A 21,875-nucleotide genomic window follows, 5' to 3' on the forward strand; every position below is an offset into this window, starting at 1 on the left:
ATAGCTATGATTCTGGGCAATTTCTTCCCTAAAGTGGTCTATGCTATACTACTTATCTAAAGGGTCCCACCTGCTATCCATAGTCACCCATGGATATGTCTGGACTTCTTAAAGGAGTTCTTAAAAGGCTACTTGGTCTGTAGTCCAGGCTCCAGGCAAAAAGCAAAGGAACTAACTCAGACAAAAGGGTACCAATACTAGTTTTAAAGTCCCCTGAAAAGAAAATTCCATATTCTCCCTGAATAATCTATTCTGATACCCAAACACTCTCATGGGTCAGATGCTTCCTGATATCTAACCTAGGGCTCACGTGTTGAATAACTACACATACACCTTTTATTTGGCTGGAAAAGACCTTGCTACTCCTCAGGGACAGAATTCTCACCTTACCCAGCTATCCTGCAGCAGCTGTTTGTAGTGGAGGCAGCTTTCTTTTTACTGTTCTTTGTTCTGTCCTTTCCTTCTGATAACTATAATGTAGAAGCAAGCTGGGCAAACTATTTGCTTATCTTGTCACCAGATTTGGAGGTTGATAGAGACCAGGCAAAATTATTTAGGAGAATGTATAAAGGTTTTAAAGAACTCTTTCTGTAAAGATTTTAAAGAACTTTTTGGGGCTAGCTGAAATATAGTTCTGACCAATAAGGGGAAGAGATTAGACAACTTCTTAATGTCAATGCCCCTTTCTACTTAACGATTCTATAATGCTTTCCATAGCATGAGAATTCCCTAAATTTTCCTGAAATTCTCTAAATTGTCCAGCAAAAAAGAACATACCAGTGCTCCTTCTGGACCAAACATTTCCAGGAAACTTCCAATGAATTCTCGAGATTTCTCCTCCCATTTCTGAATGAGGTCAATGCTTTTTTCCTCTACCTTCTGAACAAATTCTTTTGACTTTTCCTCCACATCTCTCACTTTCTTCTTTACTTTGTCAACCCGCTCCTGCAAGTGGTATTTCTTCTCCTAGGTAAAGAAATAGCTGTTTTGAGAAACAATACTCACTCTGACCTTCCCTACCAAAGAGGAAAGAAAAAACTTGGCAATCTATTGACACTCTTTTCAGTCTTCAGAATTTCACTTTGCTTTACTCTCTCCCACACTTCTCTAGCATAATAACAGATAAAATATGCTCTGGATGGTCATCTTATGCGAAAGGGTGATAAGTCCGGGACTGAACTAAATATATAGGGTAAGCCTGTTAACAGACAGGCATGTAGCCAAATGAAGTCTGATTTTAAAAGACAAAACATAAACTTGGACATAAACATGCCAACATGACCCAAACCCCATTCTAGACGGAGATGTACTGGGAGCAATGAGATCACTGCACAATATTGCCAAGAATAAGCCAATTATAATAGGTTGAAAGTGGAAGTAGTGGATCTTTTACTTAATTCATTTATTGTACTGAATTTTTTTCCTTCTATCACTGGCTTATTCTATGATTTTAAAAGAGTCGTTTGTTTTATTTTTTTCATATTTGGAGGTCTGTTTATTCACAAGATGAAGATGATACTCTTTGGTCCTATCAGCTTCCCTAAAGATAAGGGAAAATGGTACACACCCCCGGTGGGGGTGGGGGAAGTCTTTAGCCAAATGAAAAGGATTCTCATAATTTCCAGATCATAAAGGGAAAGGAATATGTTTAGAGTTTTTAAACATCTAAAAATAGATAAAGATTTTGTAGTAGGTGGTTAACAACTGTTAGGGTTTATTGCATAGATAAATCATATTTAGATGAAACCAATTCACCTATTCTTATAATTCACAGAGCTGAGAGCAGGTGAGGGAACGTGATAAACTACTTATGTAGAAGACATAGTTAGCATCTTTCTTCTTCTATTTAAATCAACTTTATTGGAGTATAATTTATATACATAATATATAGCAGTTTGTTTCTAAAGGGCAATATTAAGCCAAGATAAACTTTGCTTTCATAAATCAAATTTTAAAACTTAGGTCCATGTGCTCTAAGAAATTGCATGCAAAATGTTGTGTGTCACTATCCACACAGGGAGACGATCCATAGCTTTCATCAGATTTTCAAAAGACCATCCAATCAAAAAAAAAAGGGTAAGAACCACAGTTTTAAATGTATTTGATCTAAATACTATACTATGTAAGCTACACATTCTTATTAATTTAACTGGCTGTGTATCCTTATTATCAATGTGTTGATAATAGACAATAAAGGCAGAAAATGCCTCTTTTCCATTCTCTTTGTAAAGAGCTTAGCATAGTGTTATCTGCAAAGAGGCATTCACTGAGCTTTTGGAGGTAATAATTAGAGCAGACTGACAAGTAAGTTTAGCTCAGATGAAGTGGCAGGCAACGTGTGTCCTAAGGCCAGGGAACTCTGGGATGAGGTTGGAACTCACGTTGATAAAGCTGACATTGAGCTCCTTGGCCGTGTAGCCCCTTTGTAGGTTCCGTCTCGCGTACACATCATAGTCCCGGACAATTCGGGTGATGATGTCTGATGTGGAGATACCTTCTGTCCTCTGTGTTGGAGCAAACATGCCTAACCCAAGAACACAAACACTGTGACATTCTGGTTAGCTCAGGCAGTAGGACTAGATGGAAACTGGGTACAACATTCCTTTCCTTTCCTCAAAAAGCAGAATCTGCTAAGTGAAGTCTGGAGATACTGATATACAGGAGGAGGACTGAATCAAAAGCTAGGGGTGGGCCGGCCCCGTGGCTTAGCGGTTAACTGCGCGCGCTCCACTACTGGCGGCCCGGGTTCGGATCCCGGGCGCGCACTGACGCACTGCTTCTCCGGCCATGCTGAGGCCGCATCCCACATACAGCAACTAGAAGGATGTGCAACTATGACATACAACTATCTACTGGGGCTTTGAGGAAGAAAAAAAGGAGGAGGATTGGCCATAGATGTTAGCTCAGAGCCGGTCTTCCTCAGCAAAAAGAGGAGGATTAGCACGGATGTTAGCTCAGGGCTGATCTCCCTCACAAAAAAAAAAAAAAAAAAAAAGCTAGGGGTAAGGAAAAAGGGAGCTACATGGTCCTAATATTAAGAAAAATAAGCGGCTGGAGAAGGGTTTCCTGAAATTAAGAGATACCAAAAGTAGATGTTTAGACTGAGAATTGACAGATGTCAGTGCCAAGCTCACCTTAACCTTTTACCCAAAGTGTTACCTGAAAGTGGATGTTGAATTTCTTAGTGTATAAATTTTCCTCTGTAAAGTAGTGATGTGGCTGAGTCTCTGTCACTGCCCGAGACTCCATGAAGTGAGGATGCATGTCAACTTACTCACCTGCTTCTTTGATGTGCTTATAAACATCATCACTCCCAGCAGAAGAATAAGGTATGTCATCATGGGCTACAAAATCAATCTGAAAATAAAGAAACATTATTTAAAACCCATTTCTGCCATTCATAAAGAACCAGTAAATACTCTCAAGCCCAGAAAAAGGACAACAAACAAAAGCCAGGCCTCAAATGGACTTTTTCTCTGTCTCTCTTTGCTTTGCTCATAAATTCCACGATTCATTCACAAACCACCCAACCTAATTATTTACGGATCATAAATATGAAGTCAGCCAGTTTCTTTTTCAGTTATTTTTCCTGGTCTACTGGAAGCGCTACCCCACACTGTGTACCAGTCACCATGCTGTGGTCAATAGGGCTGGAAGACTTGCTGGTGAGCTAGTTAGTGGGTGGAGCTGAGGAAAGAAGAAAGGAAATCTCCCCATCCTCCTGGATCTATAATGATTGATTAAATAAGAGTTTCTAAAAATATGAGAAAGAGGTCACTTCTGTGTTAACTGGTTTCTCTCTCAGTCCATGAGTAGGAAATAAAAATAGCAACCAAGAGCCCTTTGAATGGAATGGATACATCTGTACTCCTGAGAAATACAAAACCCAAAGCCATAAAAGACCTTTTGGTCTCAGGATCTATCATTTTACTACTGTCAATACCTCTTGCAACAGTGAGAAGACGTCAATGGCACTGGGATCAAAAATCTGTCTGAGGGCCCTGCTAAACCTCACTAATTTACTCCTTCCTGAATAGGCCATAAGCCCTATGCTACCATAATTGCTAATACCACCATACCCAACTCCCAGAAGCCACTGTAGTGTGAAGCATGCTCATCAAAACTATGTCAGGACTCTAGGCTAACATCTCAATTACCCATGAACAACTTGTCAGGGATCCACAGGCAGCAAAGTAAAAACAAGTATGGTGTGCAAGCAAGGCACGTGGTTGAGGATATACTGCCAATAAGCAGAAAAGAGAAGCTGGAAGTTCCTCCAACCTCTTCTGTCTGGGCCTGCCTGGCTGTGTTGCTGACAATAATCTTTCTTATCACCTTTGGTGCCACTGGCTAAGTGTTGAGAAGAAAAGCTAGAGAACTATAAAAGATCTGTCCTAATCCTAAACAGTTATAACAAATATCCCTTAGCTTCAGGCCTACCCAAGTATTGCTTTTGAAGCACTTTGGCTACCTTTGCTCTTTCCTGCCTCACTGAACAATTCATCTGCAACATTCCACACACCCCTGTAGAAAACTGACAATATGCTTGCTGATTCCTCAAGCCTGAGGATGCTCAACCTAGTCTGATAAATCTTTCTCATCCTTTATACCCACCTTTTGTAGGAAACCTGTTGCTTTAATGTGAGAGAATTCAAAGAAGGTAAGAGTTTTACAACACTGACTCACAGAATAAAAGTGAGAAACATCCCTGGTTTCTGATCCTAGACAACTTCTAGCCCCAAATCAAAGCCCTGAAACTAAATTTAAGTTAACACAAGAGAAGTCTATGTCTATCTGTCTTATTTCCTGGAAAGTGAACTCCTTGAGCACATGGCTGGGGCTATGTATATTCTGAAGAGACTGGTATGTTATGAGGGTGGATACACCTATAGCGTGGGAGGGAAAAAACCACATAACTGAAGAGCAATTTCTAGCTCTGCTACAGTGTGACCTGGAGCAGGGTATCAGGTCTCTGTGAGCCCTTTTCTCATAGTAAAGTGGAAATAATAACTACACTACAAGATTATTGTGGGAGCAATGAAATATAATGGATATAAAAGTGCTTGTAAACCATCAAACCCCATATAAACGTCAGGGATAACTACTATTATTAGTAATATCACCATCATCTCCTCTATGTGAAACTTACATAGAAGGTAGAAGTAAAATAGGGCTAGTGGAAAACTAGTACCAGAAGCCTTGAGAGTTGAGGGAATTCTGAAACAAGGAATGGGGACTTGTGCCCAGTTTCTTACCCGGTGTTCTGCCAAGAACTCCGGTGTCAGGGTCCAGGGGGCATTCCTCACCACCTCATCCACATAGCGGCAGTGCTGCACTGCATCATAGCGCTCATTTTCATTCATCACTGTGAAGCCTTTGAAGTTGTGCGTTAGCTCATCACTGCAAACTGAGTTCACCACATCATAAACTTGTAAGTCAAAGTCCCCTTTGCTTAACCACTACTTAGTCACCAACTTCTCCCCTCCTCTCTCATTTCCCAGGACTATAACCAATCTCCCCACCTGGAGAAGAATCTTCTGGATATAGTTCAGTCTGGGTAACAGTGCTTTTCCTAATCCAAGATACACCTTCAGGAGCAACACTCACTACATATTATGTTCACGTTTTGGAGAAGAGAGGATACAATAGGCTTTGAAATGAACCTGGTGTGTATTTCTACATCAATTAAGTCTTTAAAAATGTTTTCCCGGTATACTTTTATAAGAATGGACTAAACCACATAACATTTGCTTGGCAGACTTTTGTATTTCAGTAGATTCAAAATGATAAACTGAAATCTACAGCAAATGCTGTTCTTAAGGTAGGCAATAGGGGTCAACATTGCTCCCATGACTGCAGAAACTCAGCTAAAAGCAGTGAGATAAATACTGGCCATCTCAGGTCAATGAGCCTGGAGCTCCTCTCTCCAGGTTTAGGTTGCTAGTACCTCATATACTTTATGTTTTAGAAGGATGTACTATATCCCTCATTTAAAGACCCAAACAAGGGCGAATAACAGTTGATAAGGATATGAGAGAGAAAAGGACTACTATAATTTTTTTCTAGACAGCACCTAAAATCATCAGATATTTTCTTACCTCCCACAATGAGGTATGTATTAGGGAAAAGGTTCTTTGCTTGCATCAGAGCCCGGGCATGACCAGAGTGAAATAAGTCAAATATTCCATCTGCATAAACTCTCACAGGCCGCTCACCTAAATCCAAAAGAAAGAATTTATCACAGAAATACATTGATTCAAAACCCTGTATTTGACAAATGGAAATGGCACTAGGTAACTGTTCCATCCTGCATACCCTTCTCTTAAAGTGTTCTCTGGATATTCACCCTAACCTGGGAGTGGATTGGAGTTGTGAGAAATAACATGACAAACCTCCTTGGCTAAAAAGACCCTCTTGACATCATATCCTCTAACTCTCTTTGTTAGCCTGGTTGTACCAAACTGATAAGGTAACTGGATTTGATGATTTTTCTTAAAGTTATTTAAAGGTTATACAACAGATTTGTCCTGACCTTCAAAATTCTCACCTTCAATTTATCTTTAAACTTCAGTTATGTTTGAACAGAGTATAGTTAAACTATATTCTGGCTGCTTGCTCTCTCAATTTCAAGAAAGCTGCCTTGATTACTACTGACTAATGCTTTGCTTTGAAAATAAATCTCCCTACTATTGCCTGGAGAGTAAGGAGTGATCCAGAGGGTTGAGATTGAGAAAGAGGGAGGGTAAGTACCAGTTATTGGTTTAAAATTCATCAACTATGGCATGTGTAGATTCTTTATTGGTTTATTCCTTGTCCAGCACTGGCATGAATAGTCAGTTACTTGGTTATTTAACATAAAACCAAATAGACAGTATGAGATACAGGAGAAAAAACAGAGATTAAATTAGACTGGCAAACTTTTTAGGCTAATTTGTGACTATTCGTTCTGCCCAAAATGCACTAAGTTTGCTGACGGCCTTCTATGGTTTATAACTAATGTCTACAAAGAGTACCATCACTCCAGGGTGAAAAGAACACAAGGATGGAAAAACCTAAGTTTTAGCTTCAATTCTGTCACTAATTATCTGTTTTACTGTAGGGGAGCCTTCACGTCTTAGTTTCTATGAACCTTAATTTCTTCATGTATATAATGAAGAGACTACAAAGTAGATAATCTCAAAAATGACTTACTCGTAAAATTCTATTATTCTAAAATTTAAAAAAACTAGGTTTATTAGTTAGTGCTTATTAAGTATAAGTTTCAAAACTTGGGAACAGTACACTTACACATATACACATTTTATGTACCACAAATGGTATGTGGGATAGATTAGCAACAAGATGGGTAATATAACTAATGTTAGCAGATCTGAGTGCAGGACCGCATTCTGAATGTGTGTCATTAGAGAGTACATGAAAAGTTATCGACCTCAACAGGCTCTACTATCACATCTGACTGTGATCCTTGAACTGTTTAGTGTCATTTTGAAATTTGACCTACCACCATTACATGCTGCTACATATAGCCTCTGTTGTTCCTTGTTGTCATTCTACCCTGCCCCATTAGCCTGTCTTGTTACTCAAGTAAGGGGAGCCAAACCCAAAAAATCACATGATGAATCAGAAGGGTTGTGATCAACGTGAGCTATATCTAATCACTTTTACAAAAGGAAAGTATTCTCTGGAATTTTGTGGACCCCCAAATCATACTCCATATAGCTAAGACATAGCCAAGGGCTATTGGGATCCCTGGCCTGACACTGTCCAGCATTCATTTCTATTCGTATTTTACTACTCCTCAGTTACAACAGAGAGCAAACATATCAACACAATTAAGTAACCACAAATATCTTCTATATGCTGGAAATGTATAGATTTGTGGCTATAACTGCCTCTTATTCCCTAGTGCTTACCTAGATTTGAGCCCAGCCCTATATTTACAGAGTAGAGAGAACACTTAGCACAGTAATCAGAAAAATTGAAAAAGAATTGGAACAAAAGGAGAATTAGAGAATTTATAGAGAAGGACAGCTGTCTATAGGGCTTTATATTCCTAACAAATGCTCATGAAAGTTTCTACTTATGATGATCACTAAAACCAATTGTTCAAAACAGGAAGAATATCTAGAATACATATTAATAATTTATGTGGTCAAAAATTGCTAATTAATGATGTAAAATAAACAAACAAATAAAAAGTATGGGCTTTGAATATAATAAAGTGAGTCAAAAAAACCCTGGAAAATTATAATATCAATAAAGATAAAATTAAGTGATAAGCATCTCTCAACCTGGGATAATTTTTGTCCTGTATCAATCAGCAGCATCATAGCTAGAGTATTGACTAATAGAATGCAGGAAGATTTGAAGGACAATTCTGAAGGTTATTAAAAATGTGACAGCCTGACATATTATTTGGACCTTTGTAAAAACAGACAAGATTATAACCCAGCTTAGGCTAATATCTCATTGTCTCTGCTCTGCTGTCATAGTTGTGACAACAGCCCAGGAAGCAAGTGTGTACCACTATATTTCATAGCTACGACATACCTTGTGACCTGGGAAACAAGTGAATAATAATAAGAAAAAATAAAATTTTATGGAGTAGAATTATCCTCTCAAATAGAACAGCAAGGCAGATAGAAGGAACTCCTCCCCCAACTAGTCTTTATAGGTAAACTGAGAGATGAATAAAGACAGTAGGTCTATATTTGATAAATACAGCTGAATGCTAAAAACAAAAACACATCAATTAGGCATTTACTTACAAGGAGTTCCTCTGCTGGCTTCTTCCATAGTTACCCTGACATAGGGCTTACTAAAGTCTACTTCAATTTCATCAGAAAAAGGAGCTGGCTGCCGTAAGCCCTTAAGAAGAAGAAAATGAAAGAAAATAAAGCTAAATTCAACAGTACAAACTGAAATACTCAAAAAACAGAGCTTTTAAGAACAATCAGTTATTCAATGTGCTGTGATTGAAATTCCTCCTAAAACTTTATAACGTTAAAAAGAAAAAAAGGCATTCTAAAATGACAAGTAAAAGTTGCAACCTTTTACCAAATGGGTAAATCATAGCATGAACGATAAATGTCTTGCTGGTGATTTCAGGGTAAGACTGAGCAAGGTGGCTGGGAACCTAAGCACAGGCCCAACTAACTGGGTCCAGAATGATGGCTCCTCTGTCACATGGCAGAACAGCAACCTTAGCATTTTGTTCTATGTGACAAAATTGACAAGGTTTGTAAGTGCATTTTTGTACCACTTCAACTAGGGGACTGAGAAGACAAACAGCTTCTGTGTACTTTATTAAGCACAATTATCACTATGTAATGCTATACACTGTAAATATGTTCTAATGCTCATAACAGTCCTGTGAAGCAAGTAGTACTATAGTTATCCTCAATTTAAAGATGAGGAAAACAAGGTTCAGAGAAGTTATATGAATCGTATGCAATTACTCAGATGCAAAGCTGAAATAAACATGCAGGTATGTTCTTTCCTCTATAGAGGAAAGCCTCACTAAAGAGTTTTTGTTAAATATATTCCAAACTCTAAGTATTTTATTCTATTTGATGCTATTGTGAATGGAACCGTTTTCTTAATTTTATTTTTTGATTGTTCCTTGCTAGCATATAGAAATGCAATTGATTTGTCTGTGTGTATCCGTGCCTGTGTGTGTAATTTCAGTTGATTTTCATATATGGATCTTATGTCCTGTGACTTTGCTAAACTCAATTATTAGTTTTAGCAATTTATTTGTTTGGTAGATTCCTTAGGATTTTCTACATATGAGGTCATATCATCTGTGAGTAAAGACAGTTTTACTTATTCCTTTCCAATCTGGATGCTTTTAATTTCCTTTTATTATCCCTTATTGCACTAGTTGGAACTTCTAGCACAATGTTCAATAGAAATGGCAGGGACAAATATCCTTGCCTTGTTCCCGATCCTGGGGGGAAGCACACAATCTTTCACCATTAAGTATTATGTTAGCTATAGGTTTTCTGTAGATGCTCTTTACCAAGTTGAGGAATCTCCCTTCCTTCTGTAGTTTGTTATGAGTTTCTATAATGAACAAGTGTTGGATTTTGTCACATACCTTTCCTGCATCACTGAAACAATCATATTTGGCTTTATCTTTTATTTTATTAATTATGGTATACCAGAGTAATTGATTTTAGGATATAAAACCAACCTTGCATTCCTAAGTGAAATCTCTCTTGGTCATGTATAAATCTTTTTATATGTTCCTGGATTCAATTTGTTAATATATTGTTAAGGATTTTTGCATCCAAGTTTATGAGGGATTTTGAACCATAGTTTTCTTTTCTTGCGATGTTTTTGCCTGGCTTTGATATCTGGCCTCATAAAATGGGTTAGGAAGTATCCTCTTCTCCTCTATTTTCTGAAAGTGTTTGTATAGGATTGGTATTATTTCTTCTTTAAACGTTTGATAGAATTCACCAATGAAGCCATCTGGGCCTGGACTTGCCTTTGTGGGGAGATTTTTAATGACTAATTCAATTTTTTTACTTGGGATAGGTCTATTCAGATTTTCTATTTCATCTTGGGTCAGTTTTGATAATTTGTCTCTTTCTAGGAATTTGTCTATTTCATCCATATGGTCAAATTTTTTGGCATAAAGTTGTTCATAACATTCCCTTATAATCCTTTTAATTTCTATTGGGCTGTACTGATGTCCACTTAGAATTTTAAATTCTAAACAGATCACATCATGATTGAGCTGAATCCAGAGACTGGGAAGACATTGCTTTGTTTTATTTTCAGATAAGGTTAAATTATTTTAATTAGGTTTTAGAATTAAAACATATTTCTTTTAAAAATCACTTATATAAGCTTAGTTTAAGATATGCTAACACTGTAAGATAAGCGAAAACATTCATTTTTAGGAGATATGTGTGTGTGTTATCCTTTTTTAAAACATTTTTAAAAAGAGATAAGATTAGACCAAGGACCCAAATGTGTAATTTTCTGAATTTATTAGAGATTTCCCTACAGATTAGAGAAAACAATTTATTCTCTAGAAGTTAGTATTCAAAGAGTAGGTTAACAATAATTTGTGAATAAGCTATTCACAAAATAAAATATATTCTATGATGCCATCTGTATGAAGGTCAAAAACAGGCAAAGCTAATCTATGGTGAACAAAAGCCAGAGGACAAAGAAGAAATTTAGGAAAAGAGGATACTGACTAGCAGGGGGGTGAAGGAGTCTTCTAGGAGTACTGGTGATTACATGGATGTATACATATGTGAACATTTATTGAACTGTATACTTAAGGTTTGTAAACTTTACTGTACGTAAGTTAAACCTCAAGAAACAAAAGATAATTGGCAATAAAATGGAATGCAGTACTGATACATGCCACAACATGGATGAACCTTGAAAACATTATGTTAAGTGAAAGAAGCCAGCCACAAAGACCACTTATTATATTATTCCATTTATATGTAATGTCCAGAATAGGAAAATCTATAGACATAAAGTAGATTAGTGGTTACACTGGGCTGGGAGAATTGGAGAAAAATGGAAAGTGACTGCTAATGGGTACAGGGTTTCTCTCTGGGGTAATGAAAATGTTCTAAAATGGATTATGATGATGGTTGCACAACTCTTTGAATATACTAAAAACCACTGAATTGCATACTTTAAGTGGGTATGTGAATTATAATGGTATATGAATTATATTTCAATAAAGTTGTTATATATATAAAACATAAAAAATATATGAAACAAATAGAAAAAAAAATGCTTATTAAGATTACCTGTAGATGAAAGACTAGCCTGACTGCATCTCTGAAAGTTATTATCAATGGTGTACTGAAGTCAGTTATTAAATATTCATAAATTTTGTGGGCTGGTTATTAAATCATTGGTAGCTTGAAATCAGCCACAGAAATCAGCAAATCCTACTTATCAGAGGTTTTTCTTTTTCCCCCAGTGAGCCAGTTTACCAGAATACCACTGGTTATTTTGCACACTTAGAAAGAGATCAGTTCAGAGATTATTATAGGGAGGAGGAAACAGACTTATGGATTTTCCCATTAATATTGCAATGGGAGTAGAAAGGGTGACAGACAAAAGATTTTGTGAATGAAGAATAGGTAGGACATGGTAAAAATAAAAAATATTGTCACTTGAGAAAGAGAGGAATTTACAATAACTGAGTTTTTGAACTGAGGAAAATAAGATTGTGGTACCATTAGCAGGAACAGAGAAGTTTTAAAAAAAGGAGGTGAGATGAAAGAAAATGAGAACTGAGAAAAGTCTTTTAATTCAGAGATTCAAATGACTATTAGAGACTTTCTAGAATATATTAGTGAAAGTCAGAACACCAGTGCCTTTAACAAAATTAGAAGACAAGGAAATAGATCAGTAATAATCTCTCATTAGAGATGTGAGGCCATAAAGGGAATGACAAAAACAGAAAGGTACCTAGAGAGGACAGCAGGATCAAGCGGCAGTTTTTTTTTTAAGTGGAGATCTGTACATGTCCAAGACAGAGGAAAAGGAGTCAAATAGACTGAAAATAGTGGAGAAGGAAATAACAGATAATTAAGAAAGGAAGAGTCTAGAGGAATGGCCTCAAAGGAGAGCAGGGCGAGAGGTGTTAGTCCTAGAAATAAGAAGGATCACATTTTTCTAACAGCAGAAGAAAGGAAAGGTTATAAAAGGACAATGTTGATGTAAAGGAAGAAAGATATACAAACTTATATCTGATGTCCTCAATTTATATAGTATAGTAAAGAAGGAAGTAAAGTTATCTATGAAGAACAGAGAGGCTGGAATGAGACTGAAAGCTTGAGGAAAGTAGAAAATATTTGGAATGGCCGTTGTGGGAAATGCATTAGAGCATCAGCAAATGATTAATGGAACTATTGAGCACTATATTCAGCCCAAATCAACCTAGAAACTTTAATCTTTAGAAGGCCAAGTTAATAGGTCCAGGAAGAGAAAAAAAGAATTAACAGAAACTGTGAAAAATCTAGGCTTAGACCCTGGTGAAGGGGAGGGAAGTAAAGAGTTAAGGAGACAAAGGGATCTAGACATTTCTCCAAAAAAGATATACTAATGGCCAAAAAGCACATGAAAAGATGCTCAACAATACTAGTCAATATGGAAATGCAAATCAAAACCACAATAAGATACCACTTCATACCCACTAGGATGGCTATAAGCAAAAAGACAGGCAATAACAGTGATGGCAAGGATGTGGAGAAACTGGAACCTTCATACTCTGCTGCTGTGAATGTAAACTGGTACATAGCTTTAGAAAACAATTCTTCGAAATGTTAAACATAGAATACCATATGACCCAGAAATTACACTCCTAGGTACATAACCAAGAGAATTGAAAACATATGTTTAAAAAAAACCCTGTACGTGAATAATGTTCATAACAGCATTATTCACAAAAGCCAAAGAGTGGAAACAACCCAAATGTCCATCAAGTGATGAGTGGATAAACAAAATAGTATGTCCATACAATGGAACATTATTCACCTATAAAAAGAAATGAAGTATTGATACATGCTATCATCTGGATGGACCTTGAAAACATTATGCTAAAGAAAAGAAGCCAGACACAAAAGGCCACATATTATATGATTCCATTTATATGAAATTTCCAGAATAGGCAAATCCCTAGAGACAGAAAGTAGATCAGTGGTTGCCAGAGGGTGGAGAGGAGGGAATGTGGAGTAACTGCTAATGAGTACAGGGTTTCTTTTTGTGGTAATGAAAATGTTCTGCAATTAAACAGTGGTGATGGTTGTACAACATTGTGAATATACTAAAAACCACTGAATTGTACACTTTGGTTAAAATGGTGAATTTTATGTTATGTGAATTTTATCTCAATTTAAAAAAACACATTAAGTATCCTATCTTTCATAACTGTTTCTTTAATCTTCCTCATATACAGTGTATCTTCCAAGGCAGAAGGCAAATGCAGCTGTCCCTCCTGGCTAGAGTTTGTGCTGAATCAATTCCTCCTAAGTATAGAGAATGAAACCTAAGGTTCTTCACCTACAACAGATCAGCAAAATCTCTCTCTCTAGAGTTGCCTCCAAGTAGAATGAGTAGTATTTTTAAAAACAGACTGTTATTCTCTTCTCAGTTAGAGAACAGTGTCTCTAGAAGCTGAGGTTTATAAAAGTAGGACTAAGTATTTCTACCTATGTTCACCTCAAACATACCTCCTTCATTTTAACCTCAGGAGAATCCTACAGAATAACATTGCTTTCAAGTCTTTTGACTACCTGGTAGTGAAGTATAACGAAAGGGCACGGGTTTAGGACCTGAAAAAACTTAGATCTAAATCTCAGCTCTATTATTTATTTATTAATATAAATTATTACAATAATGCCAGGGGAAAGGCTACAGAGTCAAGAGGAATACCATGTGATGTGAGAAACAAGGGATAAGGAACAGAACAGAAAGATTCCACCCCCTGGGGATCTGTTAAAAAAGGAAAGAAAAATAATAATTCTCCCTGATTCCTCTTGCCATTGTCTATTTTACTTTCTCTCTTAAAAACTTAAAATTGATCTCATCCTTTCTGTATCCACTGTCTTAGTTTAAGCCCTCATCATCTCCAACCTGGATCATTACCACAATCTCACAAGTAGTCCTCCGGCTTCTGTGTATCCATTTCAACCCATCCTTTCCAAAGCAATCAAGATGATCTTTCTAAATCATAAATCTGACCACATTACCTATAGGATAAAGTTTAAACTCCCTCACACAGCATACAAGATCCTTCATGATCAGGCCCTTGTTTACCTTATCTATTGCAGATTCTATTCTGAACTTTAAGCCTCAGCAATATTACGTGCAGTTTGCTACATACCATTATTTCACACTTCTGAACTTGCACTCTATCTTCCGTCCATTTCTTAAATTTCTATTTATGCTTTAAAGTTCAGCTCAGAAATCTCCTTGATGAAGCTTTTCCAAAACCACTGCCCCCACCCCTCAGTCAAAGTTAATCCCTTGCTCCTGTAGACAGCTATTGTACCTCTAACTTCCTTCTATTTGGCCCTTTCATACCGTATTTTAATTATTTGTGGCTATCTCTTTCCCCTATTCGTCTGTGAGCTTCTTAAGAGCAAGGTTATCTTTTCATCTTCGCATCTCCAATGCATAGAAACTAGCACACAGAGGTTCTCAATATATGTTGGTTGAAATGAAATTATGAGCTCTATCTTCATAAGTAGAACTACGGCCAATTTTCCCCAGAGTTTAGGTACTTTGTAACTTATTCAATATATATGATAAATATTAAGATAAGCTAAATGTCCTTCTCTTTGTAAATATTTTTATGATCCTTTTGAAACATCTGTATGAGTAAATTAATTATACTTATAAATAAACTAGCCATAAAGTTATCCCTTAATTTTTTCTCCTTAACTCTTTTCTCTCTCTTCTATCCATTTCATCCTGACCCCCCAACCCAGGTACCTAATACCTGGTGACCCTTCCTATTTCTTTCCCCACTTGCAAGGACAGCACTTTTCTAAAGCTAATGAGCTCTGAGCTATAGAGCTCTACATTATGCTCACATCTCTCAAAAGGAAGGCCTCGTTCTTTTGTTTTGTTTTGTTTTGTTTTGTTTTGTTTTGTTTTTTGGTGAGGAAGATTGGCCCTGAGTTAACACCTGTTGCCCATCTTCCTCTTTCTGCTTGAGGAAGAGTGGCCCTGAGCTAACATCTGTGCCCATCTTCCTCTATTTTGTATGTGGGATGCCACCACAGCATGGCTTGATTAGTGGTGTAGGTCCACACCCAGAATCCGAACCTGCAAATCTAGCCCAGCAAAGCAGAGCGCGCCGAACTTAATCACTGTGCCACCGGGCCAGCCCCAGGAAGGCCTTGTTTATCTTTACACTTCTCGTACTTACTGCCATGCTTGCACATTATAAATATGTGATAAAATCTTGTTTGCTCAACCCAAATATCAACTAACGAATAGAGAAATAAAACGTGGCATGTGGTATACAGTGGAATGTTATTTGGCAATAAAAAGAAATGAAGTACTGATATATGCTACAACATGGATGATTCTTGAAAACACGCTCAATGAAAGAAGTTAGCCACAAAAGAGCACATACCATATGATGCCATTTGTATGTAACGTCCAGAATAGCCAAATCTATAGACACAGAAAGTAGATTAGTGGTTTCCAGAGGCTGGGGAGGTTGGGAGGAAATGGGGAGTGATTCCTAGTGGGTATGGGTCTTCTTTTCGAGGTGATAAAAATATTCTAAAATTGGTTGTAGTGACGGCTGCACAACTCTGTGAATATACTAAAAACCACTGAACTGTACAGTTTAAATGAGTGGATTACATAATCTCAATAAAGGTGTTATAAAAAAAGAAAAATATCTTTTTTGCTTTTGCTACAGAGTTGAAAGCAGTTCAGAGACAGAAAGGACACAGAGGTGTACAGTGGAGATGACAGACAAGTTTATTTAGCAGATACTCCTCAGCAGGGTTGGTCTAGCCTGTCGGGTGAGTGAATCTTTGACCATCAGCCCATGCTAAATAGCCAGTGTGTTCCAGAGAGGAATGTGCAATAGGCAGCAAGTCACTCAACTGATTTGTGACATGAATATAGGAAGCAAAGTAATTTAAAGCATTGAGATTCCTCAGATTCTAAGGACCAAGAAATTTACGTCTTCTCAAAGCCCATTCCACTAAGACTGGCCTTCTTTGCTCCATTCCTGGCTATGGCAATTGGCTGACAGTTATCACCTACTTGGTTATAACTTTTCCCTACTCCAAGTGAGACTGCTGAATTGGTATCCACCACCATCTCCTTAATCTGAATTCTCTAAAAAACATTCAGAAATTAACAATGCTTTGTTTTGTTGACTGCTGAGCCATTTTCTGAGTTTACTTGTTGTGGTATGTAGAATAATGGCCCCCTAAAGATGTCCACATCTTATTCTCTGGAACCTGTGACTATGTTACCTTGCATGGCAAAAGGGGCTTTGCAGATGTGATTAAATTAAAGGATTCTGAGACAGGGAGACTATCCTGGACTATCTGGGTATGTCCAATGTAATCACAAGAGTCTTTATAAGTGAATGATTGAGGCAGGAGAGTCAGAATCAGAAACAGATATGATGACAGAAGCAGTGGACAGAGTGATATGATTGCTGGCTGGCACCATGAACAAAGCAATGTGGGCAGCCTCTAGAAGATGGAAAAGGCAAGGACATGGATTCTCCCCAAGAACCTTCAGCCCTGCCAACACTTTGATTTTAGCCCTCTGAGATCCATTTTAGACTTCTGACCTTCAGAACTGTAAGATAATAAATCTGTATTGTTTTAGGCCCCTAAATTTGTGGTAATTTGTTACAGCAGCAATAGGAGACTAATATACTTGCCACTACCAATATCATCAATAGCAGGCCTGGAGCATATGCCTCCTATTTGTGGAGTCCAGTTACGTTTATTGCTCAAGATAGAGTACTTGTTTGGAACCATTGTTAATTGTCTCAGAGTAGAAATGTTTTTCTCTTTGGGTTATGAAGCTCCAGAACTAACCAGTGGAAACTGCAGTTTGATCAATAGCTAATGGTCAATATATGTAAAGAAAATACAGAAACATACAATTCTGTCCCTGGGATTTTGAAACATGGATTTCATAATAATACTGTGTATTCACAGTATTATTCAATTGAAGTATAAACTTCAATTGTGTATAAGTGTTCTTTGACATGTTTCTTAGGGGAAGCTTAGGATGGGTAGCAACCTGAAATAGGATAGACAGTTTGGAATGGGGTCTTTCATCGAAGGCTTGGCAGTAGTTAGGAAATAAAAGAGAACACCTCAGAGATAAAGGAACATAAGGTAGGGAGTAATAGAAAAAGGTTCTCATCTAAGATATAACCAGTAATAGAGCAGAGGAATGATATGGGAGAAAAGATAGTAAGACACAGAAAACTAAACACTGTGAAACGAAACCAAGATCAGATCACTGCCTGGAGCCCCAATTTCTCTGTTTCATTAGTTTGAATTTTATCTTTAGCCTAATATACATACAACCTCCAAATTTTCCCAATATTCTTTTTCCAATTCCAATATAAAGCTCTTGTAACTGAGCTGTGAAAGAAAGCATAAGATTTCCAATAACTGTGAAAATACTTACTATTCACACTTAACTATTCATTCTTTCCATTATTTAAGAAAACTTGTAACACTGATATCATCAACGTTGTATCAGTTTCTACCCTCCCCCTGCCAGGTTAAGTGTTCAACAAAGAAATCTCTTTACTTACAATTGCACAGCGCGACATTTTAAAAGGAATTCCGTCTTCCTCTGTTGCCCCATTGGGTCCAGGTGCCTCTTTCCTCCTCTTCCTCGTATTGACTTTGGCTGAACTCTGTGTGTCCATCTTCTAACTGGTCATAGAAAGTGAAAAAGAATTTTTTTCTTATTGTGGTGGAAAAAAGTCTGTCACCAGTATTTCAGAGATTTTAACATGGATACACTCAGCAAAAGATCAATTCCATAGCACACATTTCACCAAGATGAGCCAGTTGCATCTGGCAAAAACAACAGAGCTTCACGAAACACAGGCTCTAGTAGAAACACTGAAATGCCTCTCTGTGGAACAACTGGCCACAATTAATCACTTGACCTTGTAAATTATTCCCCCTGACCAATGCAGCCTGTATACTAACTGCTAATTTCATATCCTGACTCCATGTAAAAGATTGGAATGGCTTGGCTGAGAAAGTCAGTTATACAGACTTTATCACTACCCCTTATATCATTCCTGGGACACCTGGAAGTATGACAGGTGCAAGGAAATGTGAAAGGTATGTCTTTGGTGCAGATGGAGAAAAGAGCCTTTTTAAAAGGGCGATGGCCATCACCAAGTCCTGATTTAACAAAGCATGGGTTTCTTAACTCTAAATGCTCTGTAGATTTCAGAGACCACTCCACCAGGGTTAGCTCTATGAAAATTGTGGGGTAAGTGTACTATATCTTTTAAATGTCCTTCCTCTTTCATTTTTAATACTCATTTCTTCTTTTTCTTTCATAATCTTAGCACCTTAAGCTTGTTCACAGCCCCCAACTATTAAAACCCCACCCAGGCTTCTCCTTCCCCCAGGAAACTTATTTATTACTCTCTCATTTAGCAAAGAAATTCTAGCAACTGGCTATCACAGAAAAGTTCTGAATATCTGATGCTTCATGTTTAGATGTTGGCTTGTGCTACTTCTCCAATGCCCTGCCGGGACATCTGCATTTTTCTTGGGTAACATAATTTGCACAGATAAATCAATTTCTTGATAATGCTGAAATTTTACGCATCAGCCAGACACTGGGGATAGAGCAACTTTAACGATGAACTGCCATCTCTGCCTAAAATATGGTACGGTGAAAGGTGGAAGAAAGATCCTCGGAGCAGAGGTGGAAAACAAAACAAATGCCAGACAGAATGAGAACATTCTACTCTGCCTCACTGCCTCTAATAAGCCCTCCTGAATAAGATGTTCATCTAAACACCCGTAATTGTGCCTTACTTTCTTTCCTCCGGCTAAATTCAAAGTGGCAATGTGACAAGATTTACAAGAAACCTGACCTAATTGTTACAGACTGAAGGTGACACTCATGAGTCATGGCTAAGTATTAGGCTGATATGAAAAAATGTCAGAGTCTAAAGTGAAAGATGAACACTACCCAGAATCTTCCTTTTATCACAATTGTAAATTAAAATGGAAGACAGGTACTATACATTTAACAAGTTTTTCAAGTGGTGATGATCAGAGCTTTTCTTCACTATTGTTATTAATTATTCTTTCAAAATATCCAGAAGTCAGTATTACTTCTCCCATCTCACTGGTCTGAGAGTCCTACGAAGAATGCCTAACCAATCCAATTAGTACACCGTTTCTAATTTGCATACAACAGGACTTTGCTATAAGAATCTGTTAAATTCTTCTCAGGCTTGGTAGACAAAATCTGTCACGAGAAATGTAATCAGCTGGTGTCAGGCAGCTCAAGGTCAAGTAGTCAATAATACTGAATACTTACTGTGTACAAGGTACTACCGTAACACAATTTTAAAAGTAAAACTATTTTCTCAAGAAGCCTTTAATCAGGCAATGAAACCACGTGCAGAGCCTCACCTTAAAAAATGTTTATGATATTATAATGCTCCTTGGGATTCTAAAACCATCACCAAAAAGTTTGTTGAGGAACAGGATATTTACACAGTTTCAAAGTATCTCCTTATAGATAAAAGTTACCTTTACATGTAGTGAAAAAACTCTTAGCTAAGTGATCCAAGCTAATTAATATCACCAATAATGCCTCCTGATATGAGGCACTGAGGATGCATTACCTGCCAAAAATGCATAACCTGTATTGATTTATGAGATACAAAAAGACAAACCCCAATTAAAGGACATTCTATGAAACAAGGCCTGTATTCTTCAAAAAATGTCCATCATAAAAAACAATGAAAGGCTGAGGGACTGTTCTAAGTTAAAAGAGACCAAAGAAATGACAACTAAATATAATGCATAATTCTAGATTGGGGGAAAAAATGTAATAAAAGATAGTTATTAGGACAATCAGTAAAATTTGAATATGGACTATGTATCAGATAATAAATGCATCAATGTTAAAATAAACTTCCTGATTTGATAATTACACTGTGTTATGTAAAAGACTGTCCTTGTTTTTAAGAGACAAATGCTGAAGTATCGAGGGATCAGGGTCATGATCTCTGCAACTTACCCTCAGCAAAAAAAAAAATGGAAGAAAAATGTGTATATTACATATAAAAAAGATAAAGCAAATATGGCAAAATGTTATCGATGTATGAATGTAGGTGGGGCATAAAGGGGTTCATTTTAATATTCTTGCAACTTCTCTATTGGCTTTACTTTTTTTTTCAAAATAAAGTTTCATTTTAAAAATGCTCTATAACTATTTTCTACACAGATAGGCCTTCATATAAGATTGTCTTTTGGGGCCTCTAGAAACTGATCTTCTTTCCTTCCTAACTCTTTGAATCAGTATACATGATACATATATTCCAAGAAGTATGTTTTCATAATCTAAATATCTTGCAAGGAAGTAAGGTAAAAACAGCAACAGTCATAATAATGGCTATCTTTTTTTGAATATTTACTATGTGCAAGTACTATGCTAAGCACTTTATATACATTATTCTCATTTAACCCATATAACCTGAGAAGCAGGTATTATTAGCTCCAACTTATAAATGAGAAAACTAAGGATCAGGGAGGTAAAGCAACTATCCAAGAGATCACACAACTAGTAAGTCGGAGCACCAGGATTTAAATCCAGATTTGTCTAATTCTAAAGTCCTTGCCAGTATATTCTTCTGTCTCCCAGAAAGCCAAGATTTTTAAAAAGAAGCTGTCTCATTACTGCTGCTTCCTTCTATCAAGAACATTCTCTCTACAGCATAGGTCTCTTAAGTTTTTGCAGACTTACCTCAGGCCAGCCTAATTAAACAGTGGAATAAAGGTAAACAAGGTCCCAGGACCAATCAAATAGAACTGACGTGGCTATTGGCCTGATTCAGAGGCTGCCTGATTTGTCAGCTGTAGAGATGTGCGGATCCTTCCTATCGGAGAGTTTTGCTGGGATTTCCTGACAGCTTTCAACTGAAGCAATAAAGAATTCTTTAATCTCTGCTCCTCCCTCTTTTGATATTACAAACAGGTAGTATTTTAAAGGCCTGTGTACCTTTCATTCATGATACAAAAAAGAGTTTTAAGGGTACCATAATAAATCAAGGAGATAAATGTCATGTGATATTTTCATCAGTTATGTTCTGTAACTTCAAGTTAAAATTCCTT

The 21,875-nt window shown here is 37.1% G+C and overlaps 1 protein-coding gene across 5 annotated transcripts in view; it reads right to left on the reverse strand.

Moving 5' to 3' along the window:
* Positions 1-21,875, reverse strand: part of PCYT1A (phosphate cytidylyltransferase 1A, choline) — a 36,939-nt gene that overhangs the window by 4,258 nt on the left and 10,806 nt on the right. For all 5 annotated transcript variants that reach the window (XM_058556015.1, XM_058556017.1, XM_058556016.1 and 2 more), the window contains 7 exons: positions 18,308-18,431; positions 8,769-8,868; positions 6,099-6,215; positions 5,256-5,407; positions 3,279-3,357; positions 2,382-2,524; positions 778-966 (listed from right to left, as the gene is read on the reverse strand). In XM_058556015.1, the coding sequence (XP_058411998.1) occupies positions 778-966; positions 2,382-2,524; positions 3,279-3,357; positions 5,256-5,407; positions 6,099-6,215; positions 8,769-8,868; positions 18,308-18,424 (897 nt within the window). In that variant the 5' untranslated portion in view covers positions 18,425-18,431. The remainder of the gene's footprint in view (positions 1-777; positions 967-2,381; positions 2,525-3,278; positions 3,358-5,255; positions 5,408-6,098; positions 6,216-8,768; positions 8,869-18,307; positions 18,432-21,875) is intronic.

Source organism: Diceros bicornis, chromosome 15 (assembly GCF_020826845.1).
Source record: "Diceros bicornis minor isolate mBicDic1 chromosome 15, mDicBic1.mat.cur, whole genome shotgun sequence".
In the NCBI taxonomy this organism is placed as follows: domain Eukaryota; kingdom Metazoa; phylum Chordata; class Mammalia; order Perissodactyla; family Rhinocerotidae; genus Diceros; species Diceros bicornis.